Raw genomic sequence first — 18411 nt, 5'->3', positions numbered from 1 at the left:
TTTATCCTTAAAATATTTATGGCTTGTTTTAGACCACAAATTTCAAAAGTCTTCCCTCTTTCTTAAACTCTAAGTCTAGTCAAACTATATCTCATAAATTGGGACGGAGGGAGTATATGTTTAGGTTTACGGATAATGTATAAAGTTTTATGTTATCACGTTAAGTTAGTTTACAAAAATGAGCAATTTTTTTTTATTAAGTATGATACGGCAGCTTGATATAATGTAGTGATATGTCTTTATGATCATTCAAATTTCTCAGAATTTTTTGCTTATGATGTGGTTTCTCATTTAACTAGATAATAAGCATGAGTCGGTTAGACAACGAAGAGTATTTCCTAAAATTAAACCAACTGTAGTCTTGGAGCTTAAAACCAAGGTTACTTTCTGGAATAACCTGGTCCCTATAGCCTTTCATGTGATTGTTCTATCCTTCTCTGTCAATCATTTGCTCTGCTTGCTCTTTCTCGGGTTGGGTTCTGTTCTTCTTCTTTCTCTTTTTTGCTCAATTTCTTTTGATTTTTATTGTTCGTTTCTTTTTGTTTTATTTTTTGTGTTATTTATTTATATATATATATATATATATATATATAGGTATTTGTTTTGTTTCGGAGGTGATTTTGCAGTTTCCTCACTAGAAAGAAGCAGGCAAATTGGTGGTCCTTAATTTTGGACCCTTTCGCTTAATACCATGAGGTTTAGTGTTTGAAACCCGGCTCAATAAAAAAAAAAAGAAAAAAAAAAAGACAATTCCGCAAGGTAGAGTTTTGTAGCAAAGTTAGGCCTAATTGGGCCAAAGTTAGACCTTAAGGAACATTTTTTTGCGCGGGTGCCCTTATTTTTTAAAGTAGTCTTTAAATTTTACCTCATGTTGTAGTCTTTAAATTATCTTCTTTCGTATTCATCTCTTTAAATTTTGCCTTGGCATTTTGCAACTTTGAGCTTTCGCGCCTTGAAATCATGAGGTTACGAGTTCGAACCCCGCTCGACATAAATTAAAAAAAAAAAACGCAAGACAAGGTTTGGTTCGCGTGTATGCCGGACCGATACTTTTGTTAAGGAATTACAAATTTTATGCGGGACCGGCATACTCATACCTTATGGGCGGACTTGCATAAGTATGCGGGTCGACGATAACTTTGATAATTCCTTTACAAAGTTATGCGGGGTGGGGGCAAACTTTTATCTTGGGACCGCATAAACTTTGTGAAGGAATTATCAAAGTTATGCCGGACCCCGGCATACTTACGTAATACGCCCATGGGCATAAGTATGCGGTGCCCGCATATACTTTGGTAATTCCTTCACAAAGTTATGCGAAGGGGCACTTTTAATGGCAAACTTTTATGCTTGGATCCCAGATAACTTTGATAATTCACACTTTTACCGGCAATACAAGGTAGATTAGCAATTGTTGATAGACTTGAAATATTTTCCCATCTTGCATCTTACATGTACAGACCCAAGAAATATTTTCCCATCTTTATTTTGAATGCTCCATCACAAAAGGATTGTGGTACGGATTGTTGGTATGGCTGGGGTACACTAGAAGAATAGGGGCAAGATGAAATCACATGGATCTCACACATTGCTAGACACAAATCGTGCCACGCTCCATTACTTCTTTAGCATTTTTGGTATGCTAGTGGCATTGGTTTGGAGAGAAAGGAACCTACTCGCATTTCAAAATACTCGCCTTCTTCCGATAGACTGAGAGAGAGATTGCACAACATATTCACATCCAAGCGAACAATTTCAAATGGCGAAGAGCTCTTTGCTAAATTGCTATCCCTAGCTAAGTGTAGTTGATTAAAACTGGCTGTTGTTTTTTTAATGTAATAGTTGCTCCTAGTTTGACTTATACAAGTTAGTGAGTAGGAATTTTACCATGTACAGTTGAAGGTCAGCTTCAACTTTGTGCTGTACAAGTTTTTTGGATGGAATAAAATAGACTTTCAACCAAAAAAAAGTTTGCCTTATAAGGCAAAGTTTAAATTTTATATGCCCTACCCTCCGAGACTTTTAGTTATGTTTAACTAAAAGTACTGCCAGGGCAACTTTGCCTTGAGGGGTAGACTTTTAGTTATGCGATCCGGCATAACTTTAACTTTTTCTTAAAGATTGTATCTTTGGATCCAAGCGCATACACTCCCTAGTCCCGCCTTGCGAAATTATTTTTTTATTTTATGCTTGAGTGGGGGTTCGAACCCAGAATTTCATGTATTATCTTTCCAAGCAAAGGGCAAAATTTAAAGACCACAAATATGAAGGGCAAAATTTAAAGATCACAAATTTGAGTGGCAAAATTTAAAGACCACCCCAAACGAAGGGCAATCCGTGCAAAAAAATGTTTTCATTCTTTCTTAAACTCTAGCCCTGTCTATTGTATTTTCAGTTTAATCTAATTCTGAACAAGATCCTATACTACGCTGCCAGTGATTTCCTTGAATCTTCAGCTTATATTGTTGATATGCATTCATTTTCACTGCATTGAGCAATGGTATTAATACATCCCTTTTGTGATTGCTGTTGGTAAATCTGAGTATGCTGTAAGTCATGTATAGCTGTGTTAATTTAAAACGGGTTTTGTGTTGGGTTGGATCGTAGATTGGTTGGGTCAGAATTTAATGTGGACCAATAAATAATGGTCACGTGTTTAATTAAAATTTAATCAAATGTTATATAATTGTACCGTTAATGGAGAGACAATTTAAGCTTGAAAATAACATTAGGGGCAAATTTAATCCAATAGGTACAAGGATGACATTTTTGAGCCGTTTCTAATATTTAAGGGCATTGTATATTCTACCAAGCAAAACGTTGCCAAGCTCAAAGCAAAGGCGAAAAGTTTAATGAACACCACTGAATTCTGTTCAAGCTCTCTCGGCTCATCCATGGCAATATAATATGTTGTCCTGGTATAGGTGACCCCAGGGGCGGAGCTACAGTACAGGTTACAGGTTTGTTCGAACCGAGTAACTTTGATCCAAACTTTATATTTGTCTCAAGAAATCCATTGGACATGTATAAATTGTTAATTTAAAACTCAATAGGAGTAGAATTTCGAACCTATAAACTTCAAATCATGATTCCGACTCTAGACTGACCCCAACGAAATCATTATAGAGGTACCTATTTGGAAGCAACGATTGAATCTTCTACACTCTAAGAATTCTTTGGAAAAGCATTTTATCCTGCTCGACAAGTAACCAAAGTAGGAGAGTTACTGTATAATTCATTAGGTTGGGTTGAAGCAATCAGCAATACAGTTGCTTCCTATATTTATTAAATTAAAAAGGTTTAGGTTAGTACACAAAGTGGGTGAAAGATCCCCAGATGGCAGAATTTTATGCTCCGCCACACTTTGCTTTTCAATTCATGATATTCTTTACTCGATGAGTGAAGTTTCTGCCCTTATTGAAAGAGTAAGGCTCGAATTTTGGGTGGGAAAAGCCGATTCCTTGTAAAACCAGCATGGCTATTATGGTTAATGTTCACATAAGGATCTCTCCAAGTGTAGAGGAGGGGATTATGGCTGTGCTGAGATCAACCACATCCCTGAAGTAAAACTATATTGTGCTATTTTGCCCCACAAGAGCGGTATAGAAATTATCCTTGAACGGAAATGTACACAAAAAGAGAACAACATTCATATTATAATTTTGATGAGTAAACTCAATACAAAAATTATTGCAATTATTCATTTCTGTGGTGCATTGGTCACAAGCATACAATCGTGTATTGGAAACCACAACAAGCTCAAGAACTTCCATTGTCCTTGCCGAGGAATAGAACAGAACACTGCTTGACTGTGTCCTCTGGGCTAGTAACTGGAAAAACGAGAGAAAAAGAAACAAATAACTGGTAATGTGATTCCTCGGGTAACTATGCAAGCGAATAATTATTCAAACATCACAAGAATGAAGTTTTAGGCAGACCTGTGTGACCCACAGTTCTCTCAGACTCATAGATCTCATGGTCATTTCCTCCCTGTTCAAGTAAAAAGCAGGCCTCTTATTTCAGCCCGAACATGAAGAGAAAGCTTCAAGCGCATCAGTAACTAAAGATTACCTTGTATGTTTTGTCTCCAAAAAAGTGAATTTCATTAAATTCTTCAAGGTATCTCAAACAATAAGTCTTGTCCCAGCCTTGGGGAAAAACCTGTCACGAGCAAATCCCGAATCATCTGTCAATAGTACACTTTAAACATGCAAGGGTCAATAAGCACAAGTAAAGGCTTAAAGATGCTCACATCGAAACTAATTTGGCCTCCGATGGAGAAGGTTAGATTAAGGTGTGCAAACTTTTCTCTGAGCACTGATACCATTGTTTCGCGTATCTTCTGTACCTGAATATAGTTTAAAATAGTCTTTAATGTACAGAGAAAAAGAATCTGCCGGAGGTACATTACTGCAAAATGTATATGTGATACTAGAGCAGTTGTCTATACCTTGTCATACTTTTCAAATTCATCCCTTTCTTCCTGACTACAGTTCCTCCCAATAGGTGACACATTTAGCATGCCACTTCTGAACTCGATGAATGTCCCTCTGCAAAGGAGAATGATTAAGAAGTTTGCCACAAAGAAGCAGATAATTCAACCTTTGATCTATGATGCTTGGATCCTTCAAAACTGCTTCCGTGTGTGTGTTAGATCCTCCAAAAATATTATTTTCGGAGGATCCGACATGGGTGCGGCTGTGTTTTTGGAGGATCCGAGCAAAGTAGCCTTTGATATGCTCACCTCTTTATTGGAATATCCAAGTCAGCAATGTAATGGAGGGTAAAGTTAATAAATTCCTGCATATCATTTGCATCCCATCAAGATATGTTTTGGCCGTCTACATATAAACTCATTTCTAAATTCAATTGGGTGAGCGCGTAAGCAATAAAAACGCGAATTCTCACCCAATTGTATGCAACAAACATACAGAATTAACTCTTCATTGAATGTATAATAATCTGGTTTTCAGATTTTCATTAACAATCATAAACATTACTCCAAGAACTTACGAAATACCACGTCACAGCAGTTTTTCAACAGAATATAAATTACCCAGTGATCTATTTTTTTTTAGCTCTTAATCAAGTTAGCCTTTATCATATACATATAGGCATACACACAGAGACTAATTTATCGTTTCTACGATATTATTTTTCATAAGTTATCTTATCAACAAATAATTAGAAAGATTACTAAGCCTTTATCAAACTGCACTTGGTTGGGTATGTTCCCCTCTTTGCACTTTACAAAAATAGAACATTTCCTCGCTAATAAGAAAAGCGCATTGACTAACCTTGAGCTTCTCGTCTCCAAGAAATGTCTTCAAGCTCTGCATACAGGGAATCATGTCATTTCAAAAGAAATCACCCTGCTAATTAGCAACTAAGGAGAATGAAAGAAGCGCTGCACTTGAATATGGACGAAAAGAAAATTTCTTCAAGTTGTTCAGTTGTTCCATATTTTTTTTTTTTTTTTTTGAAACTGGTAATGTTGTATTCCTCAGCATTAAGGATATGCTGGCAACCTTAAGACAAAAACCAAAAAAAAAAAAAAAAAAAACAGATAAGAAAAAGGGATAGATACTACTTACACCTTGTTGGCTACATGAACTTTCACCTTGTTGGTGAGGGTTCGAATCCCCACGTTGTAATCCCTTCCCCTACCCCCTATGTAATAAAAAATATTAAAAAAAAAAAAATAAAAAAAAAAGATACTACTTACAGAGAGCCTAACAAATCTACAAGCTCTGATTCCTCTATTTCTTTCTCTTTACACCAAAAATAAAAAGATACAATACAATTCCATTTAACTATGTGAATGGAATTGGACCTATCTTCAAAGCTTCTACTATTCCTCTCTCTCCACACAGTCCACCAGATACAGTTGTTCCATATTTGATGAGACTATTATCTAGTCAAATGGTTGTGATTGAGAGAGGATCCCACTTCCATGTAAATCATATCTAAATTTGAACAAGAAGTTAGAACCCAACTATAGTACGTTAGGAAATAGCAACTGAGTGCTTGCTGCATATCTTAAGAAGTTTTGACTTGGTACAGAGTGCTTATGTAGTGGCAACAGCGATGTTGTTTTAAGTTTGAGGATAAAGACAGTATCCAAAGATCTCATCATGTGACAAAATGAACCTGCCCGCACAAGTAAATTTATATAGATAGGATGTCAAATTTTAGCCATTACCTGTTTTCCGATAAGCTTGCCATCCTTATGTGCTACTAGGCCATTTTCAGAGAAAACGTAATCATAATCAGTCGTAACTGCATCACAAATATTAGAAAGATCAGTTAATAGCCACATATGAGAACCAAGGATTCTGTATAAGTGCGGTTCAGATTTGCATGATCGGAAGAACTGCGCCTCATGCGAATTAAACTTTCAGGCTGGCTTTCATGAGACTCCAGAAAGAGAAGGAAGACATTACTTTAAGTGGCTTAATCATTTGTCTTCTTTTGACTGTTTGAACCATAGAGATGGAAAGAATCACAATAGAACCACGAGATATCATTGATAGACTTCTTTTTACTACATGAAGATGATTATAGACTTTTCTTTTGATTCACCAGACATCAATGTTTAAGATAGTGACGCACAAAGCAAAAGAAAAGAGAGAGATCAAATTATAATTATTTATCGTTCTTGCTTCTTACTTTTCGAGGGAACTTTATTATTTTTCCTTCTTTTTTCTTGGTTCCCGGGGGGGGGGGGGAGGGGGGGTGGTTGTACCAGCTTACTACACTGATAGTTCTCGTGAAAATCATACCAGCTCCATATGGACAAGCATGACCTCAAAGAATGTTTAGCAGTAAAGTTAGGCAGAAAAAAAACATTTCAACAGCTTACATGGAGCTACAACCATAAGGCTATGTATGATTGCTAGTAGAAAGCTCAGTTCCTTTTTTTTAAATCAAAACTCAGTTCAGTGCTCTTGGCTAGTGAAACCATAATTCTACTCCAGGAATTACACCTAATGACCTTGGAAATGGGTGGCCTTGAACTTTTGAACCCCACTTGCCCCATGGGCAAACCTTCAAGGTCAGAAGTCAAAACTTGTTGAACTTGAAAACTTCCCCATGAGGCAAATGGGGTCAAAAGTTCAAGACCACTCACCTCCAAGGCCAGTCTAGTAAATCACCCGTTCTACTCTTGCCTAATGCTGAGTGGAATTTTAGATACTAAGCTAGAAACATGAACTCTAATAAGCTGATGTAGCTCCTCAGTTACAAATCCTACCTACAAAGTCTGAAGTTTTTGTAAACCTTTCATCATCCCAACTCCAAGTTTAGTATACATGCTAGTTTAGCTAACCTGTCTTGCCAAGCTGTTCTGAAATCTTTACAAGGTCAGAACCTCCAACAACTCCAACAGTAACAACCTGCAGGTGGACAGAATTGTTAAGCCAAAGAGTCCTTGTGGGGAAAAAAATATATGGAAAAAGGAGTAGAGCAAAAGAATCGTCTACCTTTCTAAGTTCCTGCATGAATGTCAACATTTGTGGAGTAGATTCCTGAAATTTTAAGGGAAATTTTCCAAAGAAGAAAATCAGTATCCTTATGGAGATGGTTAACCGTCACTACTCGTAAATTTACTACTATTAAATTAAAGGAAGAAAGTAAGATCAGATCACATAAAACTCATGACAAATTGTTTTTCACAAAAAAATAAACAGGCTAGCAAGAATATAGTGGATCAATCAACGGCACCTCAATCTCAAACAGGTCGGAGTGAAGTATACAAATCATATATATCATTCTACTTTATTCAAGCCCATCAACAAGAATATAATTGTCCATAAAGCCAAATCTACAATTAGTAAATGAAACAATAGGAACAATCAAACTAATGACCAGCAAATACAACAACAACATGGAGGTAGAGAGGCTATTTCTGATAAACCTTCGGCTCAGGTAAAGCATTTCAAAGCAGTTTGAAAAAGGAAATACGGAAATGAAGAAGACACACATAGCATTCAGAAAAAAGGAACAGTAACAACAACAAAATAATGCTATAACCGAAGCAGAAGAAACAACAGGTGGTAACACAAATCAAAGAACAAGAAACTACGATAATAATGCTAATAAACCAGCAAATAAAGCAGGTAATCATACCTTCCTAGGTGCTGTAAGAGTTCCATCAACATCGAAAAGAGCAATCAAACCAGGTTTCCTTGCAGCCATTTGATCTATACTTCTTAGCAAATCTTCCTGCATTTCAACAACCAATATTTCAACCTTTTCAGCTACACTTCTTAATACCAAAATATGATCCAACACATAAAGTTCCAATTATGGAAACAAAACACCTACAATCAGTGGCTGATACACATTGAATGCACTGAGTGCAAGCTAACCAATACCTTCTAACTACTCTATATATAATTATACTCCTATCATATATAGCACTACTTCTCCTTCAACTTCCGTGTCTTATTTTCCATTTGAGATAATCGTCATAAACACACCTGAACTACCTACCAGTTGTTTCATTTTCCTACCTGAACTATCACACGCCTCAACTATGTATGTTTTTAACAATTAACTATTCCCATTTTGATACATTACACGTATCTTTAATTTAATATCACAAGATTGTCTAGTACTTGAATGTTATTACCAAAAATAGATATATATGTACTACTCCTCTGTCCCAATTTATGTTATACACTTGCCTTTTTAGTCTGCCTCAAAATATAATTTAACTTAAAGACTTTCTATTTTACCCTTAATGAAATGATTTACCGTCTTTTGAACTACAAATTTCCAAAGTCTTTCTTTTTATCTTAAATTTCGCGCCGAGTCAAACTATATCACATAAAAATAAATCGGATGGAGTAATTGATACATGTACTAAAAAAGCAATTAAACAGCAAGACGATAGATGACGTAATATACTTTTAGTTAAAGAAAATGCAAAATATGCACCGATTGGAAAGAAGAAGAAGAGGAGACGTGCAAGGGAGTAATTTTACACCGACACACAATTCAAACACTTGGCATTTACAAAAAAAAACAGGATGTTAATAAGTGTACAATGTATGAAATATTTATTAAGCTTACCTCAACAAAATTTGAATTGGACACAGATCTGAGATCGAATAAACTTTGTGAGAGAGTTGTGTGTATTTATATTGTGGATATACTATATGGGAGTGGTGGTTGTGGTCTTTTCACTCAAAGGTGTAAGTTACTGCCACTGAGTTTTTAGATCTATGTCCAACTGACACTTTCTTTCAACAATTAGCCAATTATATTATGCCAAATCATTCATTTGTGTCATACGGATTGTTAAACAACCATCCCAATGTGGAGTTTACACCAAATTTTGGGGTCACTTAATTGTGATTAATTAATATTCTCTCCATCTCAGTTATGTGGCACAATTTGATTTGGTACAAAATTTAAGAAAAAGAGGTTGACTTTTGAAATGTGTGATCTAAAATAAATTTTAGATAATTGCGTGGCTATAAATCATTTCACTAAGGGTTAAAGGAGAATTTTAAAATTAAATTATATTGTTTTTTATTATAGAAATGTGATATTTTTTTAGGGTAGACTAAAAAAGAAATGGTGTCACATAAATCAGGACAAAGATAGTACATATTTTTATTATGTTAAATCATTTAATCATGAAAAATTAAATTAGTTTGATAAGATTCAAATTGATGTCGAGTATGTTCAATAAAGGAAAAACACTCCCTATTAGAATATGTTTTGTTCTCTGACTTGAAACAAAACTTATAAGAAGTTTTGATATTTAATGGTCAGTGGTTCGGATGACAATTTCTTCGCAATGGGATTTTCCTCAATACAAGTATAAGATCTACTTAATTAGCAGATTTGTGGCATTATCTTAAATAGTTTTGGTAAATTGTTGAAAGATTAAAAAAAATATGAACCATCAAAATTGTGGTGGAATTGTAACTAGCTCGTGTTATTTCATTCTTAATTATATATTTTGGGTTCGAGCAAAGAAAATTGAATTGCTTTACCTTTAAAATGAGACTTTTCGGCACGAATTCGAATTAGTCAAATCCCAAAATGGATGAGAAAAATGATTTGAGATAAATGAATAATTTGCTTCTTTTTTCTTTATTTGACACATTTTTGTAGTTTGATCAAAATATGATCTAGAAGTGGTTTGGGTTTTCCATATACCAAACCAAATCAATTTTGTCGGTTATTAAAATCTATAAACCAAACCAAACCAACATAAGTTGGGTTTTTCAACCTCAAATTTTCTCGGACTTTCGGGGTTTTTTTCGAAAAAATCTTCATACAAGACATATACTAACTCTTACTTCAAACATTTCTTTAGTCATAGTTAGATATGCTTATATAATTAAGGTATTTCTTAACAAAATAACACAAAATATGAGATGAGTGATGATATTGTAATAAGATATTCAACAAAAAAGACAATGAAATTGCATAAAATAAATATTGCTAATTAATAAGTCATAATGAAAATGATCAAATCTAAAAATAATAAATCATGCTAAAAATAAGTACGGTTAATAAGAATTAATTACATGACAAAAAGAAAATAAAATTAAGTTATGTATTTTCACTATCTATACCAATGCAAAACTAAAGAATAGATATCCAACATTATTGTCATTCCTTGTGATAGAATTGAATTTCTTTGTTAACATTAGTATTGATTTGGTTTTGATTTGAACTTCATTTGAGTTGCTAACATTTATGGGCTATAAAAATTATTGGACCATTCAAAATTCTAAGTCTAAGTTTGAAATAATATGTTAAAAGATAAAAACTATGAAAAAATTTAAGAAATATTTATAAATCTCATCTTCTTTCTCCTCTCATCTCCACCAACGGTAAGTTTGCAGCTCCCCCCTCCCAACCCCCACCCCACCCATCCCCCAACCAAGCCACCACAAACGGCCACCGGCAACCGGCAACGACGACGACCACCACTGGTAATACGTTCTCGCCCGCCGGATCTCTCCCTCTCTCTCCTCCGTTCTCTCTTCTCTCTTTCCTTCTTCCTTTTCGTTTTTTTTTTTTTCTCTTTCCTTTCTCTCTCCACCGCGTGACGAAACCCTCCACCGCAGGTTTTCGGGTAGTTTACGCACTGTACTCGAGTTTTCCGGCGGCTCTCGGCGGTGAACGATGATTCGGCCGGTGAACGGTGATTCCGCCGGTGAACAATATTTTCCGGTAGAGAACGATTTTCCGACGGCAACACAGAGATTTCTCGGTGGTGAACAGGTTTTATCTACTTAGAGTCGGTACCTCCAATCGACCATTTTCCTGTCTTTTAGCCTTATAAATTTTGCTTGCTCCGCCTAATTGAATACCTATTTCACTGCTTATAGACTATTGTTAACTTGTGCTTTAGTATTGATCCTTCGTTTGTCTTAGATTAACCTTTCACTAGCGTATATTTGCTTTACTGGCTTTGGTGAGGGATGGTAGACTAGGGTCATGTTCTCGGTTGGGATCGAGGGCTAAGGTTGGGGGGGCTAAGGGGGTTGAGGAAGCTTCTAGGTTGAGAGTAGGGTTTTGGAATATTGGGACTTTATCGGGAAAGTCCATAGAGTTAGTTAAGATTCTTAAGAAGAGGAGGATTAATATAGCTTGCGTCCAAGAGACTAAATGGGTAGGACCTAAAGCTAAGGATGTGGACGGGTACAAGCTTTGGTTCTCGGGCAAGTCGAGGTATAGGAATGGGGTAGGGATCTTAGTAGATAGTGAGCTTAGAGATCAGGTGGTAGAGGTTAGAAGGATCAATGACAGGATGATGGCGATTAAGTTAGTCGTTGGAGGGTTCACCTTGAACATTATTAGTGCCTACGCGCCACAAATGGGTTTAAACAAGGAGGTAAAAAGGGGCTTTTGGGAGGACTTGGACGAAGTGGTGGTAAGTATACCGCCTACTGAGAAGTTATTCATAGGAGGAGATTTCAATGGGCACATTGGGGTCCGTTTCGAGAGGTTATGACGAGGTGCGTGGAGGATTTGGCTTCGGGGACGAAATGGTGGAGGAGTCTCACCCTGGATTTCGCAAAAGCTTTTGGATTGGTGGTAGCCAACTCGAGTTTTCCGAAGAAGGAGGAGCACTTGGTAACCTTCCGTAGCTCGGTGGCTGCGACGCAAATAGATTTTTTGCTTCTTAGAAAAGATGACAAAGGCCGCCGTAAGGTAACGCAAGGTCATACCGAGTGAGAATCTTACGACCCAACATAAGCTATTGGTGATGGATTTAGAGATAAGAAGGAAGAAGAAGAAGAGGGTCGTGGATGACCGATCGAGGATTAGGTGGGAGAGTTTGACTCTGTCTAGTGCCCTAGAGATGGGAGAGAAGTTGATGGCTATGGGAGTGTGGGATAGTAGGGGGGATGCGAAGAAGCGTATATGGGATAGGACGGCCGGTTGCGTTAGGAAGCGACTAGAGAGGTATTGGGGGTCTCGTAGGGCGCGCGGTAGGCACCGAGGGGATTGATGGTGGAATGGAGAAGTCCAAGGAAGGTAGAAGCAAAGAAGCGGGCATATGCGAAGTTGGTAGATAGCGAGGATGATGAAGAGAAGCGGACGAACGAGGGAAAAGTATAAGATGGCGAGAAAGGAGGCGAAGTTGGCGGTTTCGGCGGCTAAAACGAGCGGGCCCGAGCCGAACGCCTTTTATGAGCTAGAGGACAGATGTGGGGCTAAGAAGCTATTTAAGCTCGCCAAGGCGAGAAAGAGGAAGGCACGCGACTTGGATCAAGTGAAGTGCATCAAGGACGAGGATGGCCAAGTGTTGGTATAGGAAACCGCGTTAGACGAGAGATGGCGGTCATACTCGCCATGAACTTTCGAACGAATGAGGGGACGGAGACATTGTGTTGGGAGACTTGGAGCACTGCGATGGCGTCGCGACTTTGGGTATTGTAGGAGTATAAAGGTTGAGGAGGTTAAGGGAGGCGTCGTTCGTAGGATGCGCAGGGGAAGAGTGACCGGACCTGATGAGATTCCTAGGGAATTTTGGAAAAATGCAGACAGGGTAGGCTTGGAGTGGCTGACTGGGTTGTTTAATGTCATTTTCAAGACAGCGAAGATGCCGGAAGAATGGAGGTGGAGTACAATGATTCCGTGTACAAAAACAAGGGAGACATTCAAAGCCGCAAACAAGGTATGGAGTTTTGCTAAGTCACTATGAAAGTGTGAGAAAGGGTGGTGGAAATGAGGGTGAGGAGAGGTGTGTATTTCGGAGAACCGGTTTGGATTCATGCGGGGCGCTCGACTACGAAGCCATTCATATTGTAAGGAGATTGGCGGAGGGCAGCGATAGGGAGCGAAAGAGGGACTTGCACATGGTATTCATTGACCTAAAAAAGGCTACGACAAAGTGCGAGGAGGTCTGTGGAGATGCTTGGAGGCTAAAGGTGTACTGTGGTGTACATTAGAGCGATAAAGGATATATATGATGGAGCTAAGACCGGGGTAAGGACGGTAGGAAACTCGGAGCACTTCCACGGTACGATGGGGTAGCATCGGGGATCGACTCTTGCCCGTTTCTATTCGCCTTGGTGATGGATGTATTGACGCGACAAATACGAGGTGAGGTGCCTTGGTGTATGTTGTTCGCGGATGACATAGTCACGATTGACGAGACTCGCAACGGAGTTAACGATAAGGTGGAGGTGGAGACGAACGTTGGAGTCTAAAGGATTTAAATTGAGTAGGACCAAGATAGAATACTTAGAGTGCGAGTTCGATGGCGTGCGGTGTGAGGTGAGCGAGGAAGTGAGGCTTGGTACCCGAGACGTTCAAAGAAAGGAAGTTTCGAAGCGTCTTGGGTCTATTATACGGGGAGATGGGGATATCGACGACGATGTTTCACGTCGTATTAGTGTAGGGTGGATGAAATGGAGGCTCGCCTCGGAAGTCTTTCATGTGATAAGAAAGTGCCACGAAACTTAAAAGCAAGTTAGACTAGTGGTGGTTAGACTGACTTTATTGTACGGGGCGGAGTGTTGGCCAGTCAAGAAATTTCACGTTCAGAAGATGAAAGTCGCGGAAATGCGAATGTTGCGGTGGATGTGTGGGCACACTAGGAGGGATAGAATTAGGAATGAAGATATCCGAGACAAGGTGGGAGTGACATCGGTGGAGGACAAGATGAGGGAAGTGAGGCTGAGATGGTTTGGGCATGTAAAGAGGAGAGACACAGAGGCTCCAGTGCAGAGGTGTGAGAGGTTGGCTATGGACGGTTTCAGGAGAGGTAAAGGGAAGCTGAAAAAGTATTGGGGAGAGGTGATTAGATAGGATATGACAAAGTTTCAGCTCACCGAGGACATGACTTTGGATAGGAGGTTGTGGAGGACTCAGATTAGGATAGAAGGCTAGGTGGCTTATCCTTTCACCATAGTAGTTGTAGTTTTGCTCATTTGTTTATTGCCATTTGATTTCTGCATTTGATTCTTTTATATTTGTTGGACGTTGTACTTTGATTAGCTTATTTATCCGTAGTAGTTAATGCTCCTTTCTTTCGGACCGTTCTACCATGACTTTCTCGCTTTTGTTATTCCTTGTTTTCATATTGTTTTTCGATATGCTCGATCCTATACGACCTTTTGTCTTGTTTTCCTCTCTTGAGAGGCGGTCTTTCGGAAATGTACGCCTACCTTTCAAGGTGGGGGTTAGGTCTGCGTACACTCTACCCTCCCCAGACCCCACATGGTGGGATTATACTGGGCTTGTTGTTGTTGTTGTTGTATTACAAATAAATAGTTTTATGTATAAAATATTTTCATAAAATGTATATATGAATTGTCGGGTTGGTTTGGTTCGATTTGACTTTTTTTAGTTAAAACGAAACCAAACCAATTATGGTCGATTTTTTTCCAATACCAAAATAAGTCAAACCAAACCACTAATCGATTTTTTTCTCGATTTGACTCAGATTATTAATTTGGTGCAGTTTGGTTTTCACTGGACAGCCCTAAATTATTAACCATACGTAAATAAAGCAGTAGTGGGCAAGTCTTATCAAGCAGAAGCTCATGTGAAAATTACACGCATCGAGTACTTATATCAAATTTTACCCACTTTTTATGATTAAGTAATTTAATAAAGTAAAAACATGTATTTTGATCAATGGCTAAGTGAAAGAAATCTATATATATAATACAAATAGGCACATATAAGGTGATGTGGTACCTATGAGGTCATGGCCTTAAAAAGCATTTATCTCTTTTCTCTTTTTTTTTTTGAGTTTTCCCCTTCATTTATCTAATTTATTTCTTCTAAAAGATTTCCTGAAAAATATTATCCTTTCCTATTAACTCTATCATAAATTAGTCTCATTTAATTTCTCCTTTAATTACTAATGATTTACTAAAGGACGTGTAACGTAGAGTTTACAAAATGATTACTTATATGACAATTCATACACTTAATATTGATTTTTTTTTTTTCGCAGTTACTCAATATGTTTACCACCCTCTTTCTGATCATCAAACAAGTCTTTCTGTTCGTCATTTGGCTTCATTTATTTTTTCCCGATTTGTTCTTTATCTTTCTAATTTTGTTTGGCTTATAATATTGTTACTTTGAATGTTATTTTATTTAGTACTTCTCTTAATTTTCTGAATGTGTTAGATTCCTATATTTCTCTTATGTCTCTCTGATTCGGTGAATGTCTTTTATTTACCCTGTTTCTGTTTTTTTTGCTAATTCATCAATTTGTTGTTTTTGATCGATAATTTAATTTTTAATTGACATCGTTTTTTTTCTTTTCATATTCTTTTTGGGGACCTGGAGGTGGAGCTTCGTTTTTAATCTCAAATGGGTATGAATTTTCTTGAAATGAAAGCAGATTTATTAAGGTATTATATAATTGATGTTGTTGATATCAATTCTTATATATTTTTTTGAAACAATTTATTCTCATCACTTCCTATATTTGCAATGTATAAATAGCATGGAATTTTTTAATTTTTCATGTATTTTACCAAAGTGTGTAAGTATATATGTTGGATAGTTTCTTAGAAGAGACTAATATGTCTAAAATTTATATATATATATATATATATTATGCATAAAGTTTCGTTTAAAAGAAATATTTTTTCATTGATATAAATGATACAATGAAATGTGTTTAACAGAAGAGAACAAAACTGCAAAAGTTAACAGGCCATAAAACAACAAGTTGAAGGGATTATGAAGGTTTCCAAAAACAACTGACAGATTTTAAATGGCAATCTTAGTCATTACTGAAAGTAAAATTATTTTTACATTATGTTATTCTTTTTTCCCTGTTCGTTTTGTTAATGGCAAGTCATATATCGTGGCATTTTATGCCTTCAAATTTTGTTTACATTATTTTGGTACCAAGTCAATGCTCTCAGAGAGTGGAGTTTGAGGCTAGCGATCACGTGCTATATTCTTATTCCCCTCCATATATCCTTTCCTTCATATTTTTATTTTTTCAGCACATAAATCTATCATTTTATGCGTATTAACGTGTTAGCTCTATTTTTGTGCATTTATATTGTACAATTCCCTCAGTTTAGTAGAGATAATCATTTTAAACTGAGTGTAGACATTAATGTAATATACATCTATTTACTTATCTATGATTTTTTTTTTTTTTTACATTCAATTTGTAATTATAATAAAATATATATTTGTTATAATCGTGCGAAGCGCGAACCTTTTCACTAGTGTATATACAAATACATGTCATACATCTATTATTAATTTGCTATAAACATGTAGTGCGGATAAACTTTTACCGCTAACTCATTAGAAGTAACATGTGTTTTTCCAAGTTTGTTTTGATTTGATTATTTAATTGTGGTGGGTTTAGTGAGCTTTGATGTTAGCTTGCAATTTTGAGTAATACATTATTACTCAATTTTTCATTTTATTTGGGTATTATATTTGACAGAGTGAATCCCACTTTACCCCCTAGCATTTAAGGGTTGGGAAACGATACTCGCTTCACATATTGAATGGGAACGATAACCCCCCCTATTTAATATTTTCCGGTGAGAATCTTTTGTTTTTAATAAGGGTGAAAATCATTTACTCCCTCCAACTATGCTTTAAAAATCAAACTCCCCCCTCAACTTTGAACAATAGACATTCTTCCCCCTTTATCCTAATTGATTTTTTTAAATGCCTATTTCACCCTTTACATTATCAACTTTTGTCTTCTTTTTTTTACTTCTTTAAAATCATGATATTTTTAATTTTTTTAATTTATGTATTATAACAAATAAATATTATCTTGCAGTCGAAGAAAAAAGTGAGAATACTAATTGAGTATATAAGTTAATGATGTTTTATAATAAAATAAATTAAAACTTTAATATAAACAAAAAAATAATTTTATTAAAAATAATAAAAAATTTAATATTTATTTATACAAGTGAAAAATGGTTCGTCATAACTTTATAAATATATTTATATGCAGGTAATGCAAAAACAATTAAAAAATAGAGGTAAATTTTTTTATAAAATGATTTATTTATATATATAAATGAATTTTATATTATACAAACAATAGAGAGTAAGAGATATATATATATAAACTTAAATATATATACACACATATATATATATACATATATATATATATATATATATATATATATATATATATATATATATATATATATATATATACTTACTGCATAACAACCATAAAAAATAGCATTAGATTTTGTTACAAATTCATAAAATTATTATTCTACTTATAATGTTAATGAACTTAAATAAGAATCTATAAATACCTACATTAAAAAATAATTATTATATATAATATAAAAATGTATTACATAAATGGAGGATGGAAAAAAAGAAGAAGGATGAAATAGTCATTGCATAGAATAAATGGAGGAGATTGTTATTGTTCAAAGTTGAGGGGGGAGTTTGATTTTTAAAGCAAAGTTGGGGTGAAAATCATTTTCACCCTTTTAAGAAAGATATTTTTTAACAGATTTTTTCAAGTAGCTGTTATACATTTTCAGCGAAATAGGTGAATGGGACAATAATAAGAGATATATATTTTTGTATTTAATTCTAGAAAGAAAAAAAAAATCTTTATTAAAAAACAAAAGATTCTCACCGGAAAATATTTAATAGGGGGTTATCGTTCCTATTTAATATGTGAGAGAGGGTATCATTTCCCAACCCTTAAATATCAGAGGGGTAAAGTGGCATTCACTTTATTTGACATTAAGAATATCTAGAAGTTGGAAGTTGAAACAAAGCAACATGAGAGTGGGGACAACATCGTGATATGCAAGAAAACTCATAATTCTGATGGTTTCCTTTTATTTTACGAATGAAAACATTAGAAACTATATTGATTTATTTTTTCTTAGATTTTTATATCCTTTGAATTCAAATTTTGCAAGTTTTACCATAACATTGCTTAAC

General features: G+C 35.7%; 2 protein-coding genes across 2 annotated transcripts; one reads left to right on the top strand and one right to left on the bottom strand.

Moving 5' to 3' along the window:
- Positions 1–3628: 3628 nt before the first annotated feature.
- LOC132068554 (phosphomannomutase) lies at positions 3629–9213 on the bottom strand. Its single transcript, XM_059462178.1, has 12 exons — positions 9076–9213; positions 8128–8223; positions 7482–7526; positions 7328–7394; positions 6203–6279; positions 5298–5333; positions 4745–4800; positions 4451–4550; positions 4253–4348; positions 4072–4161; positions 3939–3990; positions 3629–3830 (listed from the first exon to the last, which is right to left on the bottom strand). The coding sequence occupies exons 2-12, from the start codon at positions 8194–8196 to the stop codon at positions 3760–3762; spliced, it is 759 nt and encodes a 252-aa protein (XP_059318161.1). The 5' UTR covers positions 8197–8223; positions 9076–9213; the 3' UTR covers positions 3629–3759.
- A 1938-nt stretch (positions 9214–11151) lies between these two features.
- LOC132066394 (uncharacterized) lies at positions 11152–11983 on the top strand. Its single transcript, XM_059459715.1, has 2 exons — positions 11152–11250; positions 11420–11983. Exons 1-2 carry the CDS (start codon positions 11152–11154, stop codon positions 11981–11983), a joined length of 663 nt encoding a protein of 220 aa, XP_059315698.1.
- The last annotated feature ends 6428 nt before the right edge of the window (positions 11984–18411 follow it).

This window comes from Lycium ferocissimum, chromosome 8, assembly GCF_029784015.1.
Source record: "Lycium ferocissimum isolate CSIRO_LF1 chromosome 8, AGI_CSIRO_Lferr_CH_V1, whole genome shotgun sequence".
NCBI classification, from domain to species: Eukaryota; Viridiplantae; Streptophyta; class Magnoliopsida; order Solanales; family Solanaceae; genus Lycium; species Lycium ferocissimum.
This window is presented reverse-complemented; position numbering and strand designations above follow the sequence as displayed.